Source organism: Echinops telfairi, unplaced genomic scaffold (assembly GCF_000313985.2).
Source record: "Echinops telfairi isolate 266 unplaced genomic scaffold, ASM31398v2 ScPeMD7_443;HRSCAF=831, whole genome shotgun sequence".
NCBI lineage: Eukaryota > Metazoa > Chordata > Mammalia > Afrosoricida > Tenrecidae > Echinops > Echinops telfairi.
Window position 1 is genome coordinate 84441326 of NW_022104341.1, and position 27353 is coordinate 84468678.

General features: G+C 58.9%; 3 protein-coding genes across 3 annotated transcripts in view; all 3 read right to left on the bottom strand.

Annotated features, from left to right (window-relative positions):
• Nucleotides 1-566, bottom strand: part of ATP6V0B (ATPase H+ transporting V0 subunit b) — a 3296-nt gene extending 2730 nt beyond the window's left edge. The window contains exon 1 of the mRNA XM_045291773.1: nucleotides 392-566. Coding sequence (XP_045147708.1) covers nucleotides 392-486 — 95 coding nt within the window. The 5' untranslated portion in view covers nucleotides 487-566. The remainder of the gene's footprint in view (nucleotides 1-391) is intronic.
• Nucleotides 567-2392: 1826 nt separating this feature from the next.
• DPH2 (diphthamide biosynthesis 2) lies at nucleotides 2393-5556 on the bottom strand. Its single transcript, XM_004699491.2, has 6 exons — nucleotides 5261-5556; nucleotides 4951-5063; nucleotides 4580-4803; nucleotides 3687-4370; nucleotides 3420-3596; nucleotides 2393-3333 (listed from the first exon to the last, which is right to left on the bottom strand). The coding sequence occupies exons 1-6, from the start codon at nucleotides 5405-5407 to the stop codon at nucleotides 3209-3211; spliced, it is 1470 nt and encodes a 489-aa protein (XP_004699548.1). The 5' UTR covers nucleotides 5408-5556; the 3' UTR covers nucleotides 2393-3208.
• Nucleotides 5557-7640: 2084 nt separating this feature from the next.
• IPO13 (importin 13) lies at nucleotides 7641-26170 on the bottom strand. The gene is made up of 20 exons (XM_004699492.4): nucleotides 25487-26170; nucleotides 23052-23788; nucleotides 18440-18580; nucleotides 18168-18309; nucleotides 17898-18064; nucleotides 17393-17513; nucleotides 17165-17312; nucleotides 16303-16484; nucleotides 16193-16219; nucleotides 15936-16070; nucleotides 15668-15811; nucleotides 14393-14473; nucleotides 13781-13918; nucleotides 13495-13591; nucleotides 10818-10870; nucleotides 8675-8741; nucleotides 8525-8583; nucleotides 8294-8383; nucleotides 7892-8073; nucleotides 7641-7810 (listed from the first exon to the last, which is right to left on the bottom strand). The coding sequence occupies exons 1-20, from the start codon at nucleotides 25562-25564 to the stop codon at nucleotides 7714-7716; spliced, it is 2886 nt and encodes a 961-aa protein (XP_004699549.1). The 5' UTR covers nucleotides 25565-26170; the 3' UTR covers nucleotides 7641-7713.
• Nucleotides 26171-27353: the final 1183 nt, after the last annotated feature.

Consider the following 27353-nt stretch of genomic DNA (forward strand, 5'->3'; position numbering starts at 1 on the left):
GGGGAGGGGAGAGGAGGGAGCAAGGGCCCGAACCGACCCCACCAGATCCACCCGGCCCGGCCCCGACCGCTGTTTACCCAACAAGCTGGGGGCGGGGGAGCAAACGACCAGGAAAAGAGGAACTGGAGAAGCAGGCTTGTAGCCCAATATCGGGCAGGCGCAGGGCGTCTGCGGCGGGGGTGGGGGGATGAGCGTGCGCTAATGACAGAAGGGACAGGTGCTCCGGCCGCGTCCCTCCCGCCCCCGTCGTGAGAGCCGATCTCCGTGGGGTCAGAGGCCCCGTCCTGCGTAAAGCCAGACCCGAAGCCCGGGGTACGGAACCCGCGCTGCGGCCCAGGTGCAGAATCGGCACCCCGCTTGCCCGCCAGACGCCAGCACGGCCGCGATCTACCCGCCGCCCCCGCAGGGCAGGGCCTCACCCACGACAATCATGGAGGCCCAGAAGGCCACGAAGACGCCGGAGTAGAGAAGGGCGAGTCCCGTCATGGCGGCAATGACGGCGGGGGTCGGGGCGGTGGAGCCAGAGCTAAACTTGCGTCCCTGCGTCCCCCGTCCGCCCCGCAGTCTGCCCGCCCGCCCCACGCATCACCTGACACGCTCACGTGAGGCGCCGGCGCCACGTGACCCCGCGCTGGGGGCTGCGCGGCCACGCCGGAAGTGCAGGGCGCAGAGGCTTGTGGTCGTTGTAGGCGTCCCCCTGGAAGAAGCCCCGTCGTCACCCTCCTGGGGACCTGGCGTCTTTGGTACCGCACGCTTTGACCTCTGGCTGCTCCCCCGCTCTCGAGCCCCGGCGCTTCAGCCCGCCATCCTGCTCTATGCAGGAGCTGCTCGGAGCCCTTGGCCTCCTGTCTTCCAGGCATCAGGTTCTACCCACTTGCTCGACGGTGCCAGGGTGTTGGCTTGTGCTGCTTTCTCTGGGGAAGCACTTTTCGGCCACACCCCATCGCCCGGCTCAAACCGATTCGTCCTGGGAATCACTCTTCCCTCAAAGCCTTCCCTGACCCAGAGGCGGCAAAATGGTCAGCCTGCTCGCTTGCTCAGGGCTCTTTACCCCGCGGGTCGTCATAGAACTTGCTTATAACTACTAGGTCCCGACACTCTCCGGACGAAATGCCCCAAGGACTCCTTTCACTTAGAATCAAAGCCAAAGTCCTTACAATGACTCCAGGGAGGCTACCCCGCCCACTACCACCATTGCATGCCCCCCTCCGCCCAATTCTAATTCCACCCTCCTTGCTATCTATCCCTTGACCTGGCTGGCCAGATGGTTCACTTTCTTTCCGTCTTTGCTCAAATATTACTTTCTTCAAAAGGTCTTCCCTGACCATTCTACTTCGTAGCACAAGCTCTGCTCCCCCACATTCCATATCCTCTTCCCTAGGTTTTAGAGGAGGAGCTTCAGAAGTTCATGGAGACTCCGTTATCTATCCCACAGCTTTTTGAAGCCCCCTTATTTCTCCAGTCCTTATCATTTGGCTTGTTTACTTATTGGCAGCTAAGAGCCCTGGTGGTGTAGGATGAGCTGCTAACTGCAAGGTCAGCAGTTTGAAACCACCAGCTGCTCCATGGGGAGATCAGGCTCTACTTCTATAGAATTAGTCTCGGAAACCCACAGGGGCTGTTCTACCCTGCTCTAGGGGCATGCTGAGTTGGAATCCACGATTGTAGTGAGGTGGGGTTTTTTGTTTTAATTCTGCATTTGGCTCACTTTGTATGTAGCATTTTATCTACTTCCTTCCATGGTAGTATTAAAAACCATAAGGATTTCCATTGAACTCATTGCTGAATTTCCAGTTACTGGCACAGAGCAAGTGCTCAATATATACAGGGTAGCTTCAGAATGTTCATGGAAAAACTCCATTGTCTTTCCACTCCGTCTTTCTATCTTTTGGCTCCATTTCCCTTACATCCGCAAAGTACAAGATTGGGGCCACCTGCAATTATCAGTCCCAGTTACCCTGGTCTGCCTCTACACCAGCCTGGGTGCTGCCTGAGGGGAGACGCCACACCTCCCTTGTTCCCTGTGTCCTCAACAGCTGTCTTTTCAGTTCCCCTCTCTCAACCGTCAGGGTCTGGCAAGGTGACAGCTGGTAGTCCCCTCCACTCTGGTTCATGCCTGGGTGTGTAAGCAGCGCACCCTCAACTCAAATGACCTTTTCACTCTGCTTCTGCTGACCATCTTTCCTGCAAGAGATCCTGATTAAGGGCCACCCTCTTTTAGAAAGTTCCCCTGGGCTTCAGCTGCCCGGGGGTAATTCCCCGTGTGGTAACTGCCTATTTAATGGTCTCTCCCCTCAGGCAAACAGAGAACAGGAGTCAGTCCTGACTCAATTCACTTCTCTACCCCAAGAACCCATGCAGGACCTACAGTGTGTGTGATGAATAAAAAGAATGGGGGGAAAATGTCTGGTTTATTCAAGTTTCTTGACTGCCCTGAGAAACAAATCGAGTCAGTGCAGCCTGGTGCTATCCACAAGAACACTCTGTGGTGCTGTAAGTGTTCTATAGCTGAGCTGGCCCCGCACATGGCTGGTTTAGCACTGGGTGTGTGACTGACAAACTGAATTACCACTTTCATTTCACTTTAACCAATTTAAAATGAGTTTAAATAACCATGTATGCTTAGTAGCTACGAGGTTGGAGAACGCAAGCCTGCACCTATGGTTCTCGACCGGTAGGGGAACTTTTGCCCCCACAGGGGACATTGGTCAATGTCTAGAGACATTCTTGGTTATTGCAATTCAAGGGCAAAGGTCACTGGCATCTAGTTATTAGAGGCCAGGGATGATGCTAGACATCCTACACTGCATAGGAAACTCCCGTTCAACAAAGAACTGTCCGACCCCAAATGTCAGCGGTGCCGAGGTTGAGAAACCGCGCTTAGACCACCTAGTACCTGCATTTTGACAAGGGCAGAGCCTCAACTGCAGCCCAGGTATTGGAAATGACCAGAGGTGCTGGCCTACTCCCAGGGGGTCAGACAGGCTTGAAGGGTGGCCCTAAGCCCCTGCTCACAAGCCAGTCCTAGGCCGTCACGAAGCCAGCATGTGCTGAGTCTTGTCCCAGTGCCAGGACTGAGTGGGGTCCATCTCTCTCCTTCCACCCAGGCTCCTTCAAGGATCCTGACAGAGGTGGGGATCGGTGAAGGGACACCAACGTCGCTGCAGTTGACTCCACAGTCCTACTGTGCCTCTGGCCCCGTGGGACATCAGCTGCTGGCCTCATCCTCATAGGCGATGGCAATTCCTCGTCTCCCACTCACGGCACCCGTCACGGGCGTCTGGCCCAGGCGGGGCTCCAGCCCCTGCCAGCTGCGGGAACTGAGGAAGAGAGCTGCAGGGGAGGGGAGCACGCTGAGTGGCCGGGATCTGGGGCAGGCGCGCGGGGTGGGGGGAAATATGAAGATTTGGCACGCTCACCTGCAGGGCTACTCTCAACCAGCTCCAGCTGGGGCCGAGGGGTCAGGGCTGCGCACCCAGGTGCATTAGATGGCGTCTGGGCAGGTGCAGGCCGCAGCTCCCCAGTGATGAGGGACACATCGGGAGTTTCCCACAGCTCTGAGTCAGGTGATGGCAGGGGTACATGAAAAGGAGAGCCTGGAGAGGGGAGGAATGTGCAAAAAAAGCTCCATATCGGTCCCCCAGCCCCCTTCCATGCTCCCAGTTCAGGCAGTACCCTACACTCACCAGGCAGCAGGTCCCCATAATGTGTGAGGTAAGGGGCCAGGCCCGCAGGTGGCCAGGCAGGGTTGCAGGCAGCTTCCAGCTCACATGGTGCCAACACAGGTCGGAAGAAACTGCCAGAAGGCTGAGGGGCCAGGGCACCCAGAGGACAGGCCAAAAGCACAAATACATCCACCTCGGGGAAGTTGGCAAGCTTGGCGGGAGTGGGCCGGCCCACGGCTAACACGTAGCTACGCTTACCAGCAGCCTGAGTTAGGTGCCGCAAATGTGCCAGGGCTTCCCGATATCGGGCCACACCCAGGGTGCCCACCAGCAGCCCCACCACTCGGGCATCTCTGGCCCGCTCCACCAGGTAATGTCTGCGGGCCCTTAGCCGTCCAGCCCGGGCCCTCTCATCCTGAGACTGCCCGGTGTCTGCACAACATGAATAGAAAGGCCGCTCCGGTGCCCAGCCCAAGAGCAGCCGACTCAGGTCTGGGTCAAGGTCAGCGCCAGGGCTGGCTGCAGAGCCTCCCACATAGAAGCCACCGTACTCTTCCAGGCACCTTCCTGGGGCCAAGGGGAAGCGGCGTCCAAAACGCTCCAGGGGCTCCGGCTCTAAACTCAAAGCCCCTGATGGCAAGGGGAGAGCTGGGCTGGAGACAAGCAGGTCCTGGTACCGTGGACGCAGGAGAGTCGCCAAGGCCTCTGCAGAGGTGGGGTGGGGTGGGGTGGGGTAGGAGGAGTGAAAAGGCACTGTTGGGTGCGGGTGTGGGCTGAATGTGACCCGAAAGCAAAGGCTGGGGCCAATCCCATTCCAAGAGCCCTGTGGGGGTGCATTAAAACAGGGTTGGAGGTGGGCAGGGAGTAAGGAACAAAGCAGCAGGCATACCCCTTCTGCGTGCGTAACCCCTCACCTAGGGCATGGGCACAGGCTGGCTCACTCAGCAGCACCACCGGTGCCGTGGGGTCTGGATTCAGGGATTCAAAGGCGTTGGCACAGAGCTCCACGGCCACAGATCGTTGGCCCAGGATATAGGTGACAGGCAGTGGGCGGGCTGGAGGACTCAGGCAGGCGGGGCCAAAATGGACCAGAGCCTGAGCGCCAGCTTGCTCAGCACCCAGCACATCCAGACAGCAGCTGCAGGGAGAGAGGTTCCTATTAGGGGGCGAGTTGCTGTCCCCCGCGGGAAACGTTGTCCGTGAGGAAAAGGGCGCTGGAAGGCAGACTTCAGAAGGTGAAGTCAACATTGGGGGCAGATACACCCCATTTAAGGGCGAGTCACACCTGCCATAGGCCGTGTCTCCCAGAATGAACACCCTGGACGCCGTGATCTCCTCCAGTCGGGCAGCCACGGCCCCAGCGTCTCCCAGGAGCTGATCAGGGAACTGCAAGGCCACCTGTAAGCACAAACCGCGGCATCAGGATGGCGCCTCTCCGCCACCACCACCCCAAGGCCTTCTTTCCGGGGAAACTTTCGGCGAGATCCCACCTCTAGCTGTACCCACCCCCCGGAGCCCTCAGCCTGACATGGTCCCGTTATCTCCGGGAGAAGCAGCCCGAGAGAAGCGCCACCACTTCCTAAGCCTGCCCTCACCCGCTGACACCCTAAGTCACGGACAAATCCCGCGACGCGCGCCAGCTCATACACCCGGTCCAAGTCCGCGACGGGCGTGAGCAGCCCTGCGGCGCCTGCCTCCCGCTGCAGGGCCGCCTCTGCGGGGCTGCTGAACGCCGACTCCATGAGGGACCGCTTCGGGCGAGACGTTCTGGGGATCCTCTCGCCCCGTTTCAGGCACCGCGTCCTCAAAACAGCCTTCCCTGGGTCAGAATCTCACTGTTGGGGACGCCAAAGGGCTAGACACGGGTCGTAAGACACCCATCCAAGCGACCGTCCCTCTACTACACATGGGGAGACCCGGGAGATCACTTCCGGTCTTCGGAGGCGGGGCTTAAAGCAGTTTCCCCAATCGTAAACCACCACCGTTCCCTCTCTCCAATCCTCGCCGTCAAGCCTCCCGCATAGGCCCAATGAGCTCTCAGGGTCCGGAGCCGGCCGGAAGTGCGTCAGAGGCAGACGCGAGGCCTTGTGGATACCGCAGTTCTTTGGGAGCGCTTCTCAAGGCTCCGGAAGTTTCCGGTTCGGCTGGCCTCCGGTCTGCAGGGACACCCGCGGCTTCCTGGGGTGAAACAAACAAAACCCACCCCATTTGAGCAGCTCCCACCCGCGGGACAGTGTTAACACTTCGTGCACACTCATATCTGCAGGTAGCGCCGCATCATTTTTAAGTCCGGTGCCCTTGCCTGTTTGAACACTGATTGGTTCAGCTGCTTGTTACCATCTTAAAAGTGTCAACCTAACCTCTCTGCCTCTGTCCTCATTTGTAAGGACAGTGCCTCCTGGAATATTGTGAGGAATCAAACAACGTGCACATGACACTTGCGACGTAGTCCTCTGTGCGTCACACGGACTCATGAGAATTTGCTTTTAGGCAGATGGTGAGCATTGCGAGACTGTTCATCAGGCTCCACGTTCTGGAGGTTTGTCTTTGGTGTTAAAGTTTATCCTAATTTACAAAGTGACGAAGTGCCTAAGGAGACCCAGCAAGGCAGTGGGACGTATCAACCCAGGTCTCTCTGGCTTCTGAAGCTGGGCTATAGACCCGCCATTCTAAGCATATCTATGGTACTACACTCAACAGGGGAGGGGAAAGAAAGAGGTATCAGGAAGCCATACTGTTGGAACAAAGGAGTAACTGTATGTGCAGTATTTTCCAGGGAAAATGAGAAATAAAGGATAGAGGGAGAATGAGACCGAGGTGGGGTAGAAGAAGGGGGACAGAGTGGGTCTAGGGCAGTGGTTAACTTTCCTAATGCCATGACCCTTTGATAGTTCCTCATGTGGTGATCCCCCAACCATAAGTTTATTTTCATTGCTACTTCAGAACTGTAATTTTGCTACTGTTATGAATCGGGTGACCCTTGAAAGGGTCATTCAACCCCCAAAGGGGTCGCAACCCACAGGTTGAGAACCACTGGTCTAGGGGATGGCCAATGACAGGAAGGGGCCAGTGCTGACCAGCATGAGAAGTTACATTAGGATGAAGAGCGGAGAGCAGGAACCTTGGACAAAGGTTGGGAAGAGTGGGGTTGAACGTGGGAGTTGTTTTCCAACATCTTCAAAGGCTCAAGACTCAAAGGTGAAGTGGGGAGAGCCCAGCCTTGTTCTTCAAGACTGGGGTGCCTGAAAAGGGGGTGAAATAGTCACCAAGGAGACAACCCTGGGGAGAAGTGGTTTGGAGCTGTCCCTGGTCCTGACCCAGACTATCTCATTCTGCGCTGCATAGAGATGGGGGCCAGTGGGTACAGTGGGCTCCTGCCTTCTCCCTCCCAGGATGCCTCCCCCACCCCTAACTCAGTTCTATTTTCTAGAACTCTCCTTATCGATGTGCAAGTGAAGCCTGTCCTACCATTTGAAGCCCTTGCTCCCGTCCCTTTTCCACCGGTCCCAGCTCTACCCCTTTCAGGCCAGATGTTGTCACGGATCTTTGTCTCTCCCTACAAATCCTCTGATTCCCCAAAGAAATGAAACTTCTGCCATGCAGGCCCCATCCTCTCAGCTTAGCGGCAATGTAGCTATGAGCTTGGTCAGCCTTGCTCAGTGCAGAACAAGATGGGGCGGGGCTAAAAGTAAACAGCATTGGAATCTCAACTTGCCCCCAGTGGGACTTGACCTAGTGGAAGGCGGGGGAATGTGGCTGGTCTTACTGCAGCCCTGCCAAACCCCCAGGCAATGGCAGCAGTATACACAGCAGCTCGGTGACAGCGGTGCCTCTAAGGTGCCACTCTAAGAGTCAGACAGTAATCTCCCTCTCCCCACCTAGGCCCAGCTCCAAGCCTCCTCCTATCCTACCCCCAGGCCTCCTTAGCGCAGCCATCAGAGGCTGGTAGCAGCAGAAAGAAAGCCGAGACAGCAGTGAAGATCCAGGTTTATTCTTTGGGGAGCGAGATGGGGAAAGAGGGGTGGGGGGCAGGTGGCGGGCATGCCCCTCAGTAGTCAGCTGTATAGTCTGTGCCGTGCAGTCCCCGGCACAGCAGGGTGAACTCCTTTACCATCTCCTTCACCCGCCTCTTATTCACTCGTTCACTGAAGGAAGGAAGGGAGAGGTTAGCAACCATCAGCATCGCCTGCTCTCCCTGAGCCTGGGCCCACCCCAGCTGTGCTCACCGAAGGATCTGCTGGCTGAAGGTGTCTTTCTGTTCCGGGCTGAGGCGGGCAGAGGGAAAACCAGGTGGCTGCAGTGCCTCCTTAATCCACATGCTCAGGAGGCTGAAGCAGTGTTTGTTCAGGGCGAACAGGATGTCAGCAAAGCAGTCCATGAGGCTGCGGGATGCCTGGCCCCCAATGGCCTGAAGGAGAGGAGCTCTCAGTGCCACAGGGACTCTCCCCCTGCAGCCAGGGTGCCTGGCTCCCCCCACCCTCCTGGACAGTTTCCCAAGCAAACTGGACGGGACACATGGGCTGCCGCTCTTTGAGAACTAGTTGCTCTCAGGGCTGCACAGCAGCGGTCACCGGTGGAGGGAAGGGACTCGAGGGCGTGCACTTCCCTGGACGGCGGCCCCTTCTCACCTCCAGCACGGCTGCCAGCAGCACCCGGCCGTCCTCCTGCACCACCTTCCCCACAGGCTCCACCTCCCCACAGCGAGGCAGCAGCTCAGTCTGCAGAGGAAAGGGAGCCCATCAGCCTCAGCGCCTGCCCACTGTTCCCCAAGGGCACGACCTGCACACCACGCCCCTACCCTCTGGAGTCCTGCTAGGCAGGGCTGGGCATGGAGTGGCGGGGGCCAGCTAAGGACTCACAAAAAAACCACAGGAGGCCTTGACAGTGGGCGCCTCGGGGAACTTGAGGGCCAGCACAGCTGTGGGAGAGAGGGGCAGATCAGATGGGGCCAGAGCATCCCGCGGGTTGGGAGGCCCAAGCCCACCTGTCTGTCCACCTGCCCGACTTACCACATTGGAATATAGCTTTGACATCCAATCGTTCACACAGGAATAAATCTGGCTTCCGCTTCAGAGCCTGCAGGAGGTGGAGCTGGTGAGCCCAGCCCCAGCCAGCTCCAAGGGCCATCCCCCCACTCACCTGCCCACTCCCCAGCCCCAACTCTGTGCATCACAGGCAGAGGCTGCCCCAAACCAGCCACCTAGCCTGCTCTGGGGGGGCCCAGACCACCCAGAGCCCAATGAGTCAAGATAGCAGCAGCCCAAGTGGTGCTTTGCACACGTGTGTGTACATGCATGCGCAGGTGTGTGCGAGAAAAGCTGGGGGCAGGGCCCCAAGTCAGGTTCTCGGCAGAGAGCATTCCCACCCCTCCAGCAGGCTCCAAATGGCCAGCAGTGGCTTCCCCTTGATTCACAAAGGCAGTGGAGGCCCCTGGGTTGGTTAAGGGGGCAGCAGACAGAAGACATGGCAGCTGGACATGGAACCCCCAGTCCAATAGTTCCCCTCTCTGTGGTCCCACCTGCATCCCTCAGGCACCCTCAAGCTCCTCCTCCTCCTCGGGAAGAGGGACCTCAGGGTAGGAGTCCTGGAACCATAACCCTCCCTTCTACTCAGGACACCCTATGACCAGTTCCTTCACAGCCAGACTGACCCCAAGAGCCAGTACTACCACGAGGGGGTGGGGTGGGGTGGGCAGATGGAGTAAAGGGAGCTGGTAGACCGCCCGAAGTGGTACCAGGTCAGGACTGGAGATGCTCTGCACAGCTCTGGCAGCCTCCGAACACCGCCCTTTCCCAATAACCCCCACTGCAGAGCATCCCTGTCCACTCACATGAACACATCCCCACATGGACCATCACTTTAAACTCTCTTACTCTCATCCTCAAACACACCTCTGTCACACACCCCACTACACACCCAAACCACGTCCACACACCCACATCCTCAAATCAACTCCATCACAGGGACACTCCTGACACACCCATCCACAAACACACGCAACTCCCTCCCAAGCTCCACCCAGGCCCAAAGACACACGCCCTACTTCTCTCATTCCCACTCCCCACCCCCAAGAAGGTAAATTCCAGACAGCAAGCTCTGTGCCTCCTTCCGCTCAGCAGCTCAGAGGACCAGGCACGGATGGCACATTCGATAGGCATGTGTGGAAGGACCAAGCAAAGAAACAGATACACAAACCCTCAGGAGCCCTCAACACACAGTGCCCCTGCACACAATCCCACGGCCCAAGATGCGTGCCTCCCCAAACATACACACACAGCCCAAACCACAGTGCACACTCCATTAGCCCAATATATGCACCTCCCCAAACATACACGCACACACCCAAACCACAGTGCACATTCGCATGACCCAGTACACGCACCTCCCCCACACATACGCATTCCCACAGCTCAACACTCACTGATGCCCCAGTCCACCAACATCCAACACAGAACACACATCTGTGTCCCACACTAATCCATTCGCGACAGCACTTCAAGTGCATGCTTGCCCTCGCACCACACAAAGCGCACGCATTCACTGCACCTAGGTGGTTTCTGTTGCCGTTCCAAGCCAGACCCAGAACACAGCAAAGAAGCGCACACCAAGCACAAACGCATGCTACCGCGGCCTCAGATGGAGTCTGCCCCAGCCTCCCCACAGCCACCCCACCTTTCCAACAGCCCCAGCTCCAGGGCAGCACACTTATCTTCGCCCCGCAGGGGGCAGGGGGCTCGACCCAGCCCACTTCTCAGGAGCAGGCAGGCCCTGAGGCAGGCAGTTCCCGGCAGGAGCACGGGACAATGAAGCCCAGGCCCTTCCACTCCAGCCCTAGCCCTGAACTTCTTGGGTGCTCAGCCACCCAGGAGCTGCTGGGCAGTCACCCTCCCTCCCCGGGGCCAGCCCAGCTCCCTCCCCGGGGCTCAGCCGCTCCCTTGTCCTGGAAGAAGCCTGAGCTAGTTGAGGCAAAGGGGCGCTAAAGGAGGGTGTTGGGTCAACTTCCACGGAAACAGATGAAGAAACTCTATTCAACTGAACAGAAAAAAAAAAATTTGTCAACAGAAAGCTAAAAATAGGCTTAAAATTGAATTCCAACATAAGAGAAAGAGAGAGAGAGAGAACAGAACGTGAATGAATAAAACTAAAACACACCTGTGCCAGGAGTTGCATAAATGAATCAACAATATCAGGATGATCCCTGGGCCCTAAAATATAATAAAGATGGAACTTAAGAAAAAATTATACAAACAGCAACTCAACCTCATATAGTTATGTGGGACTGAGAGCCTGCAGGGAGACAGCGTGGGGGCACATGAGCAGCAGGAAGCAAGATAAAGAAACAAAACATACAAAAACCATGAACTGGGAGAAGCCCAACAGAAAGAGACGGCAAAGTGAAGGACGGGCCTGCCCCAGCTCCCTCCCAAGGGGCCATCCCCTATTCCCACTCCTCCTCGGGCCACCCCCCACCCCAGTGTTCCCTCCGTGCTCGGCCAGGAAAGACTCCACAGCGCTGGACAAGGGGCCTGTGGCGGGCTGGCCCCTACACTGCTTCCTAGCTTAGCCCTCCCATCATCCCCTACAAGGAGCAGGAGGGGCTGGGGAACAGTTGGTCCTACCTCTTGAAAGGCCAGGGCAGCAAGCCCTGAGCAGGGCACCCTTCCTTGGATGGCCTCAGGGCCCTAGGGCTGGCTAAGGAAGGTGGGGGACTCCTTCCCCTGAGTCAGACAGTGTGCTGTGGGGCTGGCCATACAAACTGAGCCAGGAGAGTCCCCTCCACATGGGTCCGGACCCAGCAGAGAGCCCAGCTTAGGGCTAGCAACCAGATCCCATGGACATGGAGAGGCTGTCCAAGAAAGGGGGACGCCAGTCCACTGGTTACTCAGGGTCCAGTGGGAGGGCAGGACCCAAAGCAGGGATGGCCAAGACGGGGCCAGCAGAACGAGGAAGGGGCCATCCTGGGCAGCCAGACAAGCAACAAACCCAACCGCCAGGACGCTGGCTCCTGGGAAAGAGCAAGGCGTGCGCTTCGAGCTCGGACTGCCCCTCTCTCGGGAGGACGAGCTCCGGGGTGCTTGCCTAGGGCACCACGCACGAAGTAGCTGTGTGATCTTGTGTGAGCCACAGTGCTCCGCTGCCCCGCGGGAGCGAAGACTATCCCTCTCCAAGCTGTTGTGAGGAGCCCACATGAGGTCCAGCCCTTTCGCATCGGAACATAAGTTACTTAAGTTCTGGCCAGTGTAGGCTAACGCGTCCCAGGCCTGGGTCCCACTGCTGCTCAGGAGGTCCAACGTTCAGAGGTGCGTCGGCCGGTGAGGAGGAAGGGTCCAAGGGCAGACTCCTTCCCCCTCCTTTGTTCAAGAGTGTCTATGTGCTGGCTGCACGCTGGGCACGGAGGATGGAGAGGAGCAGGCCAGGCCTGCCCCCGAGGAGCGAAGTCTTGGGCGAGAGACACACACGTGTGTGAATGGTGCCGCGTTAGCAGTGTGTGCACAAGGCAGTCTCAGCAGGGAGGAGCACATGGTCCCGCCTGATAGAGGAGCAGGGCATCGCAGCCAGAGCAGCGCCACATGCAAGGCCCAGGGCTCCGCTGGAGCACGTAATGGAAAAGGCCATGTGCCGGGGTGATGGCAGGGAGGTTGTTGAGAGGTAGGCACGAGCCACATCATATGGGTGGGCGTGGGATGCTAACCAGAGGGCAATGGGGTGCAACGACAGCCGGGGAGGGGGAATGCTCAGATTGATGTGCAGAATGGTCAGGAGAGAAGGGCAGCTGTCAAGGAAACCATTTAGTCAGCTTGTTGGGGCCTGCACGGAAGCAGTGACCATGGAGAGTGGAGAGAACCAGGCAGATTAAGAGAGACAATCAGGAGCCGGAATCAATCGGATGTATCCCTGACTGGACAAGGGGTGGGAGAGGGGGCACTGAGAGTAACCACCCAGGTTTCTGGCCCAGCTCTCTCCCCAGTCCTGGTCCTGTCCATGGCCCACTGATGCAGAGGCCAAGTCCAGAGGATATTAGGAAAAGGGGACTTTGGCTCCACTTGAGACCCCTGGTGAATCTCAAACTCAGGGCACAAACCCAGACAAGGCTCATGTGAGCAGTGTCACTTCTTCTGCACACTCGGAGCCTGGGGTAGGCAGCAAGGCAGCTCAGTGCCTCCTGCTCCCAACTCCCCCAGGGGAAGAGAGGCCGCACACAGTGAAGCCGGGCTAGGACTATAGCCAAAGGTACTTGGCTTTGGGCCTAAAAAGGCAAAGGCCTCACTACAGAGGGAAGACCCAGCACTTGGGAGCATTTTGCATGGAAAACCCCAAGCCAGGTGCCCAAAAGATGCTACGTGAATACCTGTAGTGCGTGTCCATCCCGCAGTTACGGACACAAAGGCTCAGCTAAGGCAAGTGCTTTGTGCAAGGTCACACAACTAGTTGGTGGTGATGAGAGTGACTAGAATCTAGGTCTACCTGACTTCAAGACCCACACTCCTTCTTCCCCTCTTCATTACATCCCAGTGAGGAGCAGCCTGCAGCCCCGTCACCCCCCACTCAAGTCCCTCAGTGCCTCTGCCCTCGCCCCGCTCCCCGGTACCCAGGCGGCCCCGAGCCCGGCAGCAGGCAGGCAGAAGACATCATTCACCCTCCTGTTCACTTCAGCTACGGTGTCAACTCTTTAGAAAGTGGCAATTGTATTGTGCTTGGTCCCACAGGTGTCCCACCAGGTCCAAAGTGCGGCTCAGGGGACAGAGACGAGGGGCAGCTGTGGCTCCCGGTCAGGGAAGCGGAGGCAGTGGCGGCAGTCACAGCAGCCGAGACTCTGGCCAGGACCTACCTTGCTGGAAGAGGGTGAGGGTGACGGAGGTGACCAGCAGGAAGAGGACCTCGATCGGGGGGAAGTGGGCAGGCTCATGAGCAAAGATGTGGACCAGCTACAACAAAGCAGGGAATGCTGGTCAGCAGAGGCCCGGCCCCAGCGGACAGGTCAGAATCCCGAGAACGTCGGTAGGGGTCCCAGCTCGGGCAGCCACCCGGCCCCACAGCCTCACTCCCGGGGAAGCAGGCAGATCTCTGAGCAGGATGGAATCTAGGACACCTGCTGCCCCAGCCAGAAGACCCACCTGTCGCGTGAGGTCCAGCGCCGAGGCCTGGGGGACGGTGCTGTACATCCGCCCCAGCATCTCACACAGCTGCGGCACCATGGGGGCAAAGTCATCCAGCAGCGTCTTGACCGACTTCTCGAAGATGGCGCACACAGCCTTGAGGGCAGCACAGGGCTGGTCAGGGGTCAGTGCCGGCAAGAGGGCCAAGGCCTGCACAGAGGAGGCCTACCACGGGGCCCTTCCTGTCATCCTTCCTGGGCCCTACGACCAAGGCGGGTGAGCAAGTCTGATGCTCACGCTGAGAGGCAGGGGAAAGGCCTTCTGCTCAGGGGGTGCAGCGCACAATTCCGTCCCTGACCCTTGCTGCTGACTTCATCACCATGGCCTCTCGGGGAGTGGCAGCAGCACCAGAAGCACCCTGACTCCAGGATGGCCTGGAGACCGCTGTCACTCGGCCCCAACACCACGGTCCTTGGGTCTAGCACTTAGGATTTCAGGGCATGCTACAGGGTTCCCGTGTTTCTCCCCTCTTCGCTCTGGATCGCCACACGCTCCGGAGGGACAGACAGCTCTTGCCCCACCTCCCTGAGCAGCATCACCATGAGTCAGCCAGCCAGGGTCAGGGCTCACCTCCACCACCTGAGCATCATTCAGCCACTTGCTCAGCACCTTCTGGATGAGCTGGAAGACTTGCTGCAGTACCACCACCACCTGAAGACACGGGGGAAAGGCGGCCCCACCACCATGGTCATCCAGCTGGGGAGAGCACGGCAGGCATGGGCAGGCCAGGAGCTTAGCTTATTACCCCAACTGCACATTGAGAAGGCTACAGAGCAGCCAGGGACCGGGTGGGGGTGGGTGGGAGTGTGTCAACGAGAGGGAAGGGCGTCCTTAATTCTAGTGATCATCTCAGAGGAAGTCACAAACTGCAAGGCAGGGATATTGAGTACTCACGAGATTATCTAAACTGTGTAACTTAAAAAAAAAAAAATTCTCATCCATTTCTCCTTAGTAAAACCTTGCTAGTGCCAAAAGCCCCTGGGCTAGTCCTGGAGGCAGTGAAGCTGCTGCCAGTGCTGAAAACAATGGAGCCTCCCGACAGGCTGCGGTAGGGAGCTCCCAAGGGATGTGCAGAGAGCTGTAGGTAATGGAGGGCCGGCTGAGTGGTCCTGGCAGGTACGGGAAGGCAGGGCGACGCCACTACAGAAGGGCTTCTGTGGAAGGGCAGTGCAGGACGGGCCCGGTCTGCAGCCAACAGAGCAACTGAAACTGGGCTGAGGTGCCCGTTCTCCTGGAGAACTGGTGGAAGAGGCACCGGGAACGATGACCAAAGCGCCCCTCCCTCCCGTTAGTGCAGAGCAGTGCACAGTGTGCCTGGTTCCTCCACTCCAGACCATAGCTGCCGGCTACAACCGTTCTGAGGCCAGCAAGACACAGGGCCCCTGTTCACAGTTTCCAGCGGGACCTCCCCACGCCGGCGTCCAAGCTTATCAGAGTAGTCATCATCCTGTGCATGGATAACCTCTAGGCCGGGAGCTATTCAAAGGCAGAACCTATGACATGCTGAGCAGGCACGCAGCGGACGCTGACCGCGAATACCCCAGAGCATGGGGACTGAGGAGGAGCCTGTGATAACACTACTCTGAGTTGAAGGAGAGTGTCAGCACCCCTCAGGGCTGAGGAACCACAATGACGTCAGCCCCCGCTAGGCTGGGGACAAAGACATCACTGTCCCCACACGTAAGGCTGAGCAAACCAGTGACATCAATAGTACAGAGTCAGAGGCAACGACAAGGGTCATCCACTGGGTCAGTGGATAACAGTGACACAAACCCCCCCAGAGCTAGGAGGTGGCAGTGACAGTCCCACAGGGTTGGGGACAATGGCAGTGACAACATCACCCACAGGGTTGGGTCCCTGTGGCACTGGCAGCCTCCGGAGCTCCGGGCCTTCGTGCTCATCCTCATGGTGACTGACATCCAGCGTGGTGAAGAGGTTGGAGAGAAGCCCCAGGATGTGGACGATGGCCAGCTTGTTGGAGGGGTTGGGCTACGGGGAGAAGTGGGTGAAGCTCGAGGTTGCCCCGCCCCAGCCTGGCACCCTAGCCCCAGGCCTGACAGCCAGCTCCATTGCCCACACAAGGGGAGGCTCTTTGGCCCCAGAGCTCACTCACTATCTCCTCCGCCAGCTTCTCCAGCTGCTGGATGTAGGGCGAGATGAGCGAGTGCAGGTTTTTGAGGATCTCCTCCACCTGCAGGGCTGACAGCAGGAAGCCCAGCGCCTGCATCAGCCACATGCACTGGCTCGTCTGTGGGGCAGAACAGGAAGGCTCAGTCCTCAGGCTACAGGGCACAGGTTCCCAGGAACAGGGCACAGGGGGAAGACGTCGTTTCTGGATGAAGGAGAGGCCCAGAACCTTTGGAGACGCACCTTATGGATCTGTTTCATCAGCACGTCCTGGGGGTGAAGAGAGAACGAACGTGGTGTCAGTCAGTGCGGAGGGCGCCCGGAGCCCCGCGCCCCAGGCCCAGCCTGCACACCTGGGAGACGGCCACGATGTTGGCGGCGTAGGGCGGCAGGTCGTACTTGCACTCACGGCAGATCTTCTTGAGGGTGGACACGGAGGAGACGGAGAGCTCCGGATTGCCGAGGGCATGCAGCACGAGGGGCAGGACGCTGTTGATCATGACAGGGTGGTCAGCCAGCCACTCCGACAGAGCTCCTGGGGGAAGAAGGGGCGGGGGGAGGGTTCTCAGATGAGCCAGGCTGGCTTCGCACTACGGCCCTGCCGAGCTGGACACAGCACCAGCACAGAGCAGACACCCCAAGGCTGGAGGGGCAAACACGCATGTGCCAATTCAAACACGAGCCTCGCAGCTGAGAAGCAAGAAGAGTTCACTCGGCGTGGGCTCAGCACTTCCATCCATCCCACCAGCACTGACCTGGCCCCGTTGAAGTGCAGCTCGGGACACTGTGGGAGGACCCTCCAAAGCCAAGCTGGCTGCCGCTGAGTGGGCTACGAATAACAGTGACCCTACAGAACACGGCAGACTGCTCCTGTGGGCTTCCCAACCTGCAGCTCTTTACAGTAACTCATTCTCCCTCCGAGCGAGTGGCTGGCGGTTTCGAAAATCTGACCTTGCGGTTCACAGCTCAATGGGTCACTACCACACCACCGGGGCCTCAGGTGGGACCCCAGCTAGCTGACTACAGCCCTGACGAGGTGGGGGGCTTCAAAGGGCCCCTGGGAAAGGTCCATTCTCTTTTCATCCTATTTCCCACCATCTTCTTGAAGCCCCTTCCTACGCGGCTGAGACGTCTCTCCCATGGCCGTGGGACCCAGCGGGCTGGCCAGGTTGGAGATGGGGGCCTGTGGCTCTGGGTGTGTGTGGCGGGTCTCACCGATGGTGAACATCACCGTATCGGCCAGCTGCACGTTGCTGATACTGATCCGTGGAATGAGCCCAATGAGCCCGGGCACGACGTCGGAGTAATTGACATCGATGGTCTCCGCGATGGACTGGAAGCCGTAGAGCAGGGCCTCTGTGTGCTGGGAAGGAGACGCCCGCGCGGCTGAGGAGGCGTAGGGACGGGCCGGGGAGGGCTGAGGGCATCGGGCTGGGGCAGTACCTGCCAAGAGTAGGGCTCCTCCGAGCTGGTGAGCAGACGGCCAAGCTTGTCATAGAGGTTGCTGAGCAGCTCAGACCCCAGCATCTCATAGACGTACATGAGTGTGTCCGAGATGTCTACCCTGAGAAGCAGACGAAGGCCTTACCCACGAGCCCACCCCAGGCTCCTCACCATCGCCCAAAGGTGCCTCCAGAATAGAGAGGGGCCCCAGGACACAGGACGCCCAGCCCTTCCCCTCACTGTCTCCATTGTTCAAGGCGCTGCTTGGAGCAGGGGCGGGGAAGGTCCGGCCTGAGGGTCACCGCAGGCCCACGGAGTCATCCATCCCAGCTAACGTCGCAAGCCTCTCCCAAGAGCAGCTGCTCCAGGGTCACATTAGGAGTGAGGTCCTCAAGTGTGTTACCTGCATGGCCCTCGAATGAGGCTATCAATACCCAAATGGCGGTTGGCAGAAAAAAGGTCCCCTGCCCCTGGTTCAGAGCTGGAGCCAGCCTGCTACCCTCACCTGTAAATTCGGAACTGCTCCTTCTCGTCGGAGGACCAGAATCCGTACTCCTCGTCGGAAGGGAACTGGGCTTTGTGCAGAAGCACATCCACCAGTTGGAAGTAGACCGGCCGGTACACCTGCTGGTAGACGGCCTGCTTCTCGGCCTCGAAGGACAGGATGTCGTCCTGAGCCGGGGAAGAGAGTCAGCCATCCATCGGGCAGCCACCAGGGAAGCCCACAGTGCGCCTCCTCCCACTGCAGCCCCGGCCCGTGATCTCCCACGCGCACCTGCAGCGTGTACCAGAAAGTGAGCGTGAGGGAGCTGGTGGTCTCGTTGACGGGGTAGTGGCCAGGGATGCCCGTGCAGAACATGATCATGTTGACCAGCGCCAGGAAGCTCTGCCAGTGCTCCACCTGGTCCAGCAAGGCCCTGGACAGGGGAAGAGCGCGAGAAACTCAGTCCACCACAAGTACATGGCACGGACCCCACACCCCCACACCCCCGCCGCTTAGAGAATCCTGCTACCACCCGCCACCCCACAGCTGCCCCCACTCCTCACCGGGAGTGGTTCTCGCCCAGGGCCACTGCAATGCGACAGATGCCATGGGAGGTCTCCATGTCCCCATTTTGCACTGCCTGTCGCAGTTGTTCCTGCAGGCCCAGCACCAGCGGGATGAGTTTCAGGAGTGTGTTCACGTACCTGGAGGCAGGACGGACAGAGGCCCTTCAGAGCAGCCTGCCCCACCCCTGCCTCCCATCAAAGCCGTGCTCCACACATCAAACCCTAAGGGAAAAGGAGGTCAGGGCCTGCCCCTGGTGGGATGAACCGTAGGTCGGGGCCTCCAGAACAACTCTTGAAGGGAAGGCCAGCGTCAGGGGGGACGGAGGCTGCAGAGGGAAGCCCAGCTCAGAGCTCTGGCTGAGAGCAGTTAAAGAAGAGTTAGAGGGCAACCGCAGTGCCAGGAGCCTCAGTCCTCACCACCCATGCCACGCCCCACCCCTGGCTGCCGCAGGGAAAGGTGCCGCTCATGACCCGAGAGCGAGCCCGCAGGCAAAATGAGCAGGACTTGAGGACTGCCTGGGCCGCCGGAGGACGGGCAGAGTCCAGAAGAGCCCCAGCTTGTCACTGAGATACTGACCAAAAGCTAGAGGGACAGCGACCCAGTGAACAGGAAGGAGGAAGGTTGGCGAGTTCAGTGTTAGACAGCGGTCTCCAAGATGCTGGGTGGACAGCCCAGAACAAGTGTCCTGAAGGAGGTGGGCACAAAGACCTGGAGTCCGCCAGGGAGGCTGGAGTCATCCGAGAGCAGTTGGTCATGGAAGCTGAGTGGACAAGAACTGCCCAGACAGAATTGAACGGGACAAGGGAAGAGCCCCTAGGTCAGAGCCCTGCAGATCAACGAGTGATCCCTAATGAAGCAAGGCATGCAGAGCCCAGAGGGGAGGCTGAGAGAAAGCTCCAGCAGTCTGCTCTGGGGAGAGTGGCCCTGCGAGGAAGAGCCACTCTCAGCTTGGATCGGCGGCCTCATACCTCCCCCTGCCAATTGGTACTGTCACCACAGCAATCTATGGAGGCCTCAGGGTCCAGAGGCAATTCCAGCTGGACCTCCCCCAAGCAGGCTGCTAGGCAATAACCTCATAATGTCAGGGGGCGGAGGAGAATTACAGGAACAGGCAGCCAGTCCAGGGAAGTCCCCCCTTCTCCACACCCCCCAGTCTGAAGGGATAAGGCATCCACTGGCATCAGCTCCAAAGAGACAGCTGGGATAGCTTCAGTCCCCTGACCCTGACACAGACGGCCCCACCAGACAATGGGCACCTTCAGGCCACACTATGGCACAAAGGGTAGGGGCAGGGCCAAGGCCATGTACGCCATAGCAACTACGGGGGATGCAGGAAGTCATGCCCTAGCCCCCGATCTTCCCTGTGTTCCAAGAGGTTCCCTCACTCCTACGACAGTTCACAGACAGCAGCAGGTACTCAGTTGAGCTTCTTAATGGAGCTCATCAGAGCCTCCTATGAGGGTAAATCAAGGACAACAGCTCCTTCGGGCTCAGAGTTACTCAAGGTCACACTGTAAACTGCAGGCAGACACCAGGCTGCCACTACCCTTCGGGCTTTGTTTGTCCTCGGCACCCAATCCCCAATGGATCTATGCAGACTGTAGCCCATGGTCTGCCCCAGCTCTCCAGCAGCCTGACACATTCATTTTCTCTCCTCCAGTTCTCATTAAAGAGTTTTATCCAGGATTAAAAACATTATTTCGGGATGGGTTGGCCAGGGGGTGGGGGGGTGGAGGTGGGCAAAGCAATTGAAGGCGTGCCGGGCAAGTGGCAGCAGGGGAGGAGAAAGAGCGGCCTCAGTCCTGACCGCCAGGCCGGCTGTGGGAAGGGTGGGTATCAGGACACCTGGGGGCGGGAGGCAGTGCCGGCATGACCCAGGAGTCACCCGCTTCAGGAAGCCAAAGCAAGGGAATTCGACTGGTCAGAGCAAGAGCGAGATCTGTGACCCTGGCAGAGGGAGCCTGCTGAGGAAGAAGCTCCTGCATGCACTTCCCACACCTGGGCCCAGGGCCCGTGCGTGCGTGGACAAGCGGCAGGCCCCGGGAGGCTGGAGGCAGAGAGAGCAGGCAGTCTTTGGGAGCTAGGGCTGGGGCGGGTTCAAGAGGCCTGGCTTCAGTTGGTCACTCAAGCAGCCAGGGGCAGGGCTGCGGAGACGCCTGCCTGCCTCGCACCAAGCTCAGCTCAGACCTGCAATTAGAGCTCCAGGAGCAGAGCTGAGAAAATGGGGAGAGTTGCTAAGCAACCAAGGGGCTGCAGCCAATGGGCGCCCAGGAGGCTGTGGGTTCCCTCACTGGCTCCTTGCTCGCTCATTCGTTCAGGGGAGAAGGGGCATCAATTACCTGCCAAAGCCCTGGAGAGACTGGGTGAGTGGGTACACCTGGATCTATCCAAGGGCACCCCACATCAACCACTCACCCCTGGAGCCCCAGCCACCAACCTGAGCCCAGCCAGCACTTGAACTTCAGGATGGCACAGAGACCATGCTTTGGGGGTTGGTGTCCACCTAAAGCTGGGGTACCAGGGGAAGAGGCCCCTACTGATCGTTACGGCTACGATGATGCCACCTAGTAGCAGGTGGCACTGATGGAGCTCTTCCACAGTGCCAGGAACTATGGGGAAGTCTTCGTGCACAGTCCCTATTTCACCTTCCCACCCAAGTCTCCCTGTGGAGTACCCCAGCCCGGCCTGGCTGTGCACTGAGACAGACACATCAAGCTGAGGCTCATGCGAGGAGACCCAGTCTCAGGTGTGGCTAGCCCAAGGCTGCAGAGCTAGTAAGCAGACCCCCAGGGACTCACACTCAAACCTGACTAGTGCCAAAGCTTGAGCCTCTAACTGCTCCCCGAAATGGTCTTTCCCTTCTAACCCTCCCCGCTCTGCTGGGGGCTCCCGGAGCCTTTTCTCGGAAGTATCAGCATCAGGCCTGCCTTTCCAAGCCTCTTCCCGAACCTATGCCCAAACCAGCACCGTGCTATTTTCTCTGCTCACAATCCTTCCACTTCTCCATCTCTTCCTCAGCACGAAGACCAAAATCTTTGGCCTGGCCTACCAGGACCCAGGTGATTCGGGCCCCCGAGTTCCTATGGCTCTGATCACTACACCTGGCTGTCACCTCGCACCCAAAGGAGGGGCAATTCACAAACCCCAGCCTCAGCATTCTGCCACCCACTGATTCAAGGTCTTTCCTGTCCTCCCCATACCCATCACCTCCATCTGACTAATTCTTGCACAGCTGCCCAAGTGTAGCTCACTCGTCACCTTCTCTGGGAAGCCTTTTACAGCCCCTGATGGGATGGGCTCAGTCTCCGTGGGGTTCTTACAGCCCTCTGCTCCCCCTGCCAGGGAACCCAGCACATTGGCTTCCAGCCTCTGAGCCCCCGATCCCCCCCAAGTCAGAACCATTCACCTATAGGCTTTCCCCGGTTCACACATAGCCTGCCACACAGCAGGTGCTGCGTACACCCTTGCTGTCCATGCACATAACTTAAGGGTCCTTCGGTGTACCATCTCGAGGCCACCACATACCTGTCCACCTGCTGTGCTCCCCGAAACCCAGGACACTCCCTCGGCCCCCCACCCAGTTGTCACATAGGCAACGCCTACTTTTCACCCGCTCACAAACACGGAGAGCTTTCATGTGGCAGGCCAGGGGTGACAAGATAAAGCCCTTGTCGTCACCGAGCTGAGGAGCAGGACCACGCAGGTTACTTCACAATGACGTCTCCTGTGCTGATGAGAAGGGAAGATAGCGGGAGCTCCGGGACAATATCCTAGAGAAAGCTGCGCTTAGTCCTGGGCTGACACCGTGAGCACAGTTCAGGAATGGTTGTTGAGGACGGCGTAGAACTGTGCAGTGCCCCTCACAACAACAACACACTTAGTCTTGGAAATCTTTAGCCTGTTCCCCTAAAGACGTGGCAGGTCTGCTGAACACTGAAGGGTGAGGTGGGGGGAAAGGGGGACAGAGGGCCACTCCAGGCGGAGGTAACGTGCCAAGCACCCAGGCTGGCTCGGAAACTGGAAGGAGCAGGGGACACTTGGGGAACCAAAAGGACCACGTGAGCGTGTGACGAGCTGCCAGGTAGTACAGCACCCTTGCCGGTCCCAGGAAGGGTTCTGAACTTTATCCCACAAGCAGCAAACAGCCAGGGAAGGGTGCTGAGCAGAAAGGGAGGGGTTAGTGTCTCACTTTCCAAAGCCGACTCCGGCCACTGTGGACACAATGCAAGGGCCAAGGGTGAGTAGCATGCAGGGGACAAAGTAGAAGGCTCTGCAGAAATCTGGTGGGGGGAGATGGCTGCTTGGACTGGGGGGGCAGGGGGCAGTGGCGATGATAAAAAATAGCTTTACAATATGGCGTGGTGCCTGGTTGGTTGAGAGCGAGAAGGGTCTGATATTTTAACTAACCCATTCACCAAGTGACTCCCTCTCTGAACTGTGAGGGATGGGCCCATGTGGACACGTGTTTGGCTCCTTGCTGTATCTATCGCCAGCACGGCACCAGGCATGCGAGTGGCACTCAATTAGCACCAATTAGGCACCAGGATGGACAGCTACGATGCTGGCTGAGCAGGCCATCCTTCTTGGGGCAGGTGGGGAAGGGCTCACCTCTGGGCATCAGGCTGTGAGATGGCATTGACAATGGCCTCCACACTGCTGTCAAAGAGCTCTGAGTCCTGCAGGGCAGCGAAGGCAGCCTGCATGAGCGCCTCACAGTCCTGCAGCGGCACCTCCAGCTGCACCCAGCTGGAGAAGCACTTGAGCACCTTCTGACGCACGCAGCCGGGCGAGCTGGGCTGCTGCAGCAGCTGCTCCAGCAGCGGAAAGACAGCCCCGCACTCCACAGCCAGGCTGGCCCGCACCAGCCCTTTGCGGTACTGGGGCAGGCGGCTGGTCTGGAACTCCTCGGGCAGCACTGTCAGCAGCTCGAGCAGGGCCAGGCAACGGCCCTGGCCATCCACTGGGGAGTCCTCAGCCTGGAAGAGCCGTACCATATCTGCCACCGCACACGGCCACGTGTCCGGCATCATGCTGAGAGCCAGAGAGGCCAGGGCCACGCAGAGCCGAGTCAGCACAATCTTGGAGCCACTGGCGAATCGGGTGATCTGGGTGAAAAGCTGTGCCTTCAGACTCTCGTACTGGTCAGAAGGGATGTCACTCCAGTAGCGAGAGATCTTGATGTGCAGGGCACTGGCCCCAAAGTACTGAATCTCAGGCACCTTGTCCGGCTGCAGGAGCTGCCAACTGAAGTGCCAGGCCTGTGGGGAGACCTGGGCCTGCATCAACCACTTCTGAGCCAGGTTCTTGTTCTCGATGTTGGGGTCGTAGTAGAGCTGGTGCAGCGCCTGCAGGACAGCACAGACTGAGCAGGTGCTGGCCACTCTGGATGCTGCCAGAGCCCAGACAAGAAGGCGTGATTTGGTCTTGCAAAGACTGCCCTCTCCCTGACTGGGAGGCTGGGCAGAAGGACAAGCTCAGGGCTCTGCAGTACTTCCTGGGCCTTCTTGGGAGCCTGAACCTCACCCATGCTGTACCAAATGCTCTTCTTGAAACAAAATTTATGGGCTCACAAAGGGAACAATGAAACGGAAAGCAAAAAAAAAGAAGCAGCAGCAGGGATAGGCTGCGATTCCCCAAAGGGGAGACACGGTGGCAAAGGACACAGCCTGGGCAAAGGGATGGCTCTGTGGGGAAGACACCAAGGCTGCAGAATAGCCAGAGGGTCTGAGCCCCTCAGAAGGCACAACTGCTCTCCCAGCTCCCAGGAGCATCCCCCATGCCCACCCCGTCACTCCAGATGCTGGCTCCAAGGTCACGTTGAGATCTGAGCAGGATCCTCACAGGGTCCCACAAGTTGGTCCAATGACGCCTTGGCCAGAGCTGCAGCCCTGGGAAAGTGTCTCACCTGAGCTCTGAGCCAGCAGAATACCCAGGGCCCCAGTTCCATGGGGACTTCACGCAGGAAGAAAACAGTGGCTTATCTCCCTGGCAGCACATGGAACACTGCGCCGCCATGCCAACGCTGCTAGCCTTAGGGGGTGGGAGAGCGAGGCCAGAACCTGACCCCAAGCAGGCTCCCAAGTAGGCTTAGCCCTTCCTCATCCGTACCCTTGCAGGCCTGTCATGGTCACAGTCCTGATTGGCCCGCCCGTGGACTGAGGCAGGCAGAAAGCAAGAAGCAGAAAGGGTGCATTCTCAGTGTGCCATGGCCAGCCAGCTCCAGCGTAAGGCCTGGGCATTTACAGCCAGCCTCTGCATCGCAGCAAGGTGGTCCAGGTATCTCCCACTTCATCCCAGGGGCACACTTTTCTACATTCCCCACCCCGTGGACAGAACCCAGGAAAGAACCAGAGAAGCAGCCCCCGCCCACCCACCCACACCCACCCACACACACACAAAGTGGACTGCTTGAGGAAGGGCGAGCCATGGCAAAGGGCAATGTGGGAAGATGGGTAGGGCACAGTCCTAAAGGCCACCAGCAGGCCCGGGCCCTTGAACACAGCACAAAATAAAGGGATGGCCCCACTCGCACCAACCCAGCACTGTTCTGGGCTCCATCTAAGAAGTGAAGCACGCTTTTCTACGTAAAAAAGCAAAAGCCCCCCAGGTTGTTTTCATTTCTGATGCTTTTCAGAGCCCCAAGCACAACAAAGTCCGGGCCCAGAGCAACCTGGAGTCAGTGTGGTTCCCAGGGATGGAGCTGCAGGCCTGCTGGCTCCCTGGTTGCCTACTGCACTGCTCAAGCCGTCAGTGCCGACGGACCTGGAGTGCGGCCAGTTGGCCTGGAGGGCTAGCCAGTCTAGCCCTGGAGGGACCATCCCGAGACCCTAGAGTACCTGTCCACAGGGGACCCTGTCTACAGAAAGATAAAAATAGCCCATTTGGCCACTGCACAACTGGCCTGCCCAGTTAGACAGCAAATGCCAGGTGCTCTGGAGGCGCCAGCCCAGCGGGCATTCAGCCCAGGCCTAGGTTCTGGCATTGGTGTCGGTCCCCGGAACTTTTGCTCCGTCACTGGAGTGCCCACCCCAGGGCCCTCATACCTTCTCCACGTTCTCCACGGTGAAGTCCAAGGCCGAGGCTGCTCCAGCCCCTGGCTGCTGCTCCTCCCGCCGCTCCATCTTTGCTCCCTCCCTGGTAGGGAGGTCGACCCCGACCTTTCTCCTCCCCCAGCCTCTTGGCTGCTGGCCCCCTGCTAGACCCCAGCTTGGGTGCCCAAGGAGTGACGAGGTGACGGGGGCCCCAAGGCGGGCATGGCTGCCGCGGTCTCCCCACCTCGGTTGGGGGTGGGGCTTGCCAGAGATCCAAAGGTCTGCTTGTAGGAGACCCTCTGGGAGTACTTCGAGAAGGAGGCGACCGTCGGGGACCAGCGAGTGAGCAGGGGTCCTAATGGTAGATGTCCGTAGGGACGGGTCACGAGGGAGGCGGGCCTGTGAGGGAAACCGAGCCCCTAGACCGTGAGGGATCACGGAGCCGATGACCTGTACCTACGACACCCTCGTCCGGGGGTGCTCTTGGGTCCTATGAGGAGGTCATGGGGGTGGGGGTGGGGGTCACGGGGGAGAGACCCTTTAGTCGTCCAAGGAAGCGCGGGGGTGCAGCCTCCAGAGCTTGGGACGAAGAGTCCTGGGAGTTGAGGGTCTGTGGCAGCCTCCCTCCGCTCGGCCTGGCCCACGCTCTGCTCACACCGCCCAGCTCCGGCCCCGCTACCGCCGCTGCCTCCGCCCCAGTGACTGACAGGCAAGCCGGTCCAGCCGGGACGGGGCGGGGACCTTGGCGAGGCGCGGGCTGCCCCGAGCGCCTGTCTCCGGCACCGCCGACTCAGGCCCCCACCCCCGCGTCCCCCGCGCCTGCCTTGGCCCAGGCCGACCTAGTACAGCCCGGCACGACCCAGCGGAACTATAAGGAAACTCATTCCGGGTCCCTAGCCCTGTCCTCGCGCCAGCCTACGCGACCCTGAGCAGGCGACGAAACGGCGCACCGCCTGAGGTCCCCGTCGAGCCAAGGCCCAGCCGCTGAGCACTCTGGGAAATGTAGTCCACGTAACGCCTGGCAAGAGGGCGGCGCCTGGCGGTTGAGATTGGGAGCACGTGGGTCGAGATCAGCCGGCGTGCTGGCCTGCCTCTGATCCACCACGGATGATCGGCACTTTCGGACAGGTCGGCGGGGTCTCTACCGGGCAGAGCCCCAGGAAGAAGTGATTAAGATACCGCTGCGTGGAGGTGGGAGCCGGAGCCGGGCGATCTGGAACCCAGTACACTTTCCTTGCTCCGCTGCGGACGAATCCTCCAGCCATCGGAGGAGAAAGCATCGGTCGGCATCGCCCAGGGAAGTGAGGGGACTTAGAGCCCTTCAGGAATAAAAATGATGACTCTCCTGACCACCCCGAGAGCAAGCACCACATACCATGGACAGGGCTCGGAGACGTCCCTGGGGTTCTGGGAAACAGCCTCTCTTTCAGAGTGTGTGATTAGAGCAAGAAGGCCCAACCCAAGCTCACTGCCACCTAGTGGATGCCAACTCATGGCCTCCCTACGGGACTGGGTAGACCTGCCCCTTTGGGTTCATGAGACCCTAACGTGGCCTGAGTAGAAAGCAGGCTACTAGGGGAAAGACAGGGGATTGAGAAGCATCCCAAAAGATAAGGGCAGACAAGGAGGTATACACCCCCCATCCCCACCCCACCCCCTTCCCCAAGACTAGATATGCAAATAGGAAAGAGCCATCTCCCTCATCCTCCCCAAGTCTGACCTGATGGATAACAAACTACCCCTCTGACAGTGTTTATCATGAAGCATTTGACAAAGGTTACTGTTTATTTCATCTGTGTTGTAAGACCAAAGCACTGCCAACTCTGTATGAAAGAAGTCATGCCTGGCTCTGTGGATTTGGTCAGCCAACCTTGATGGG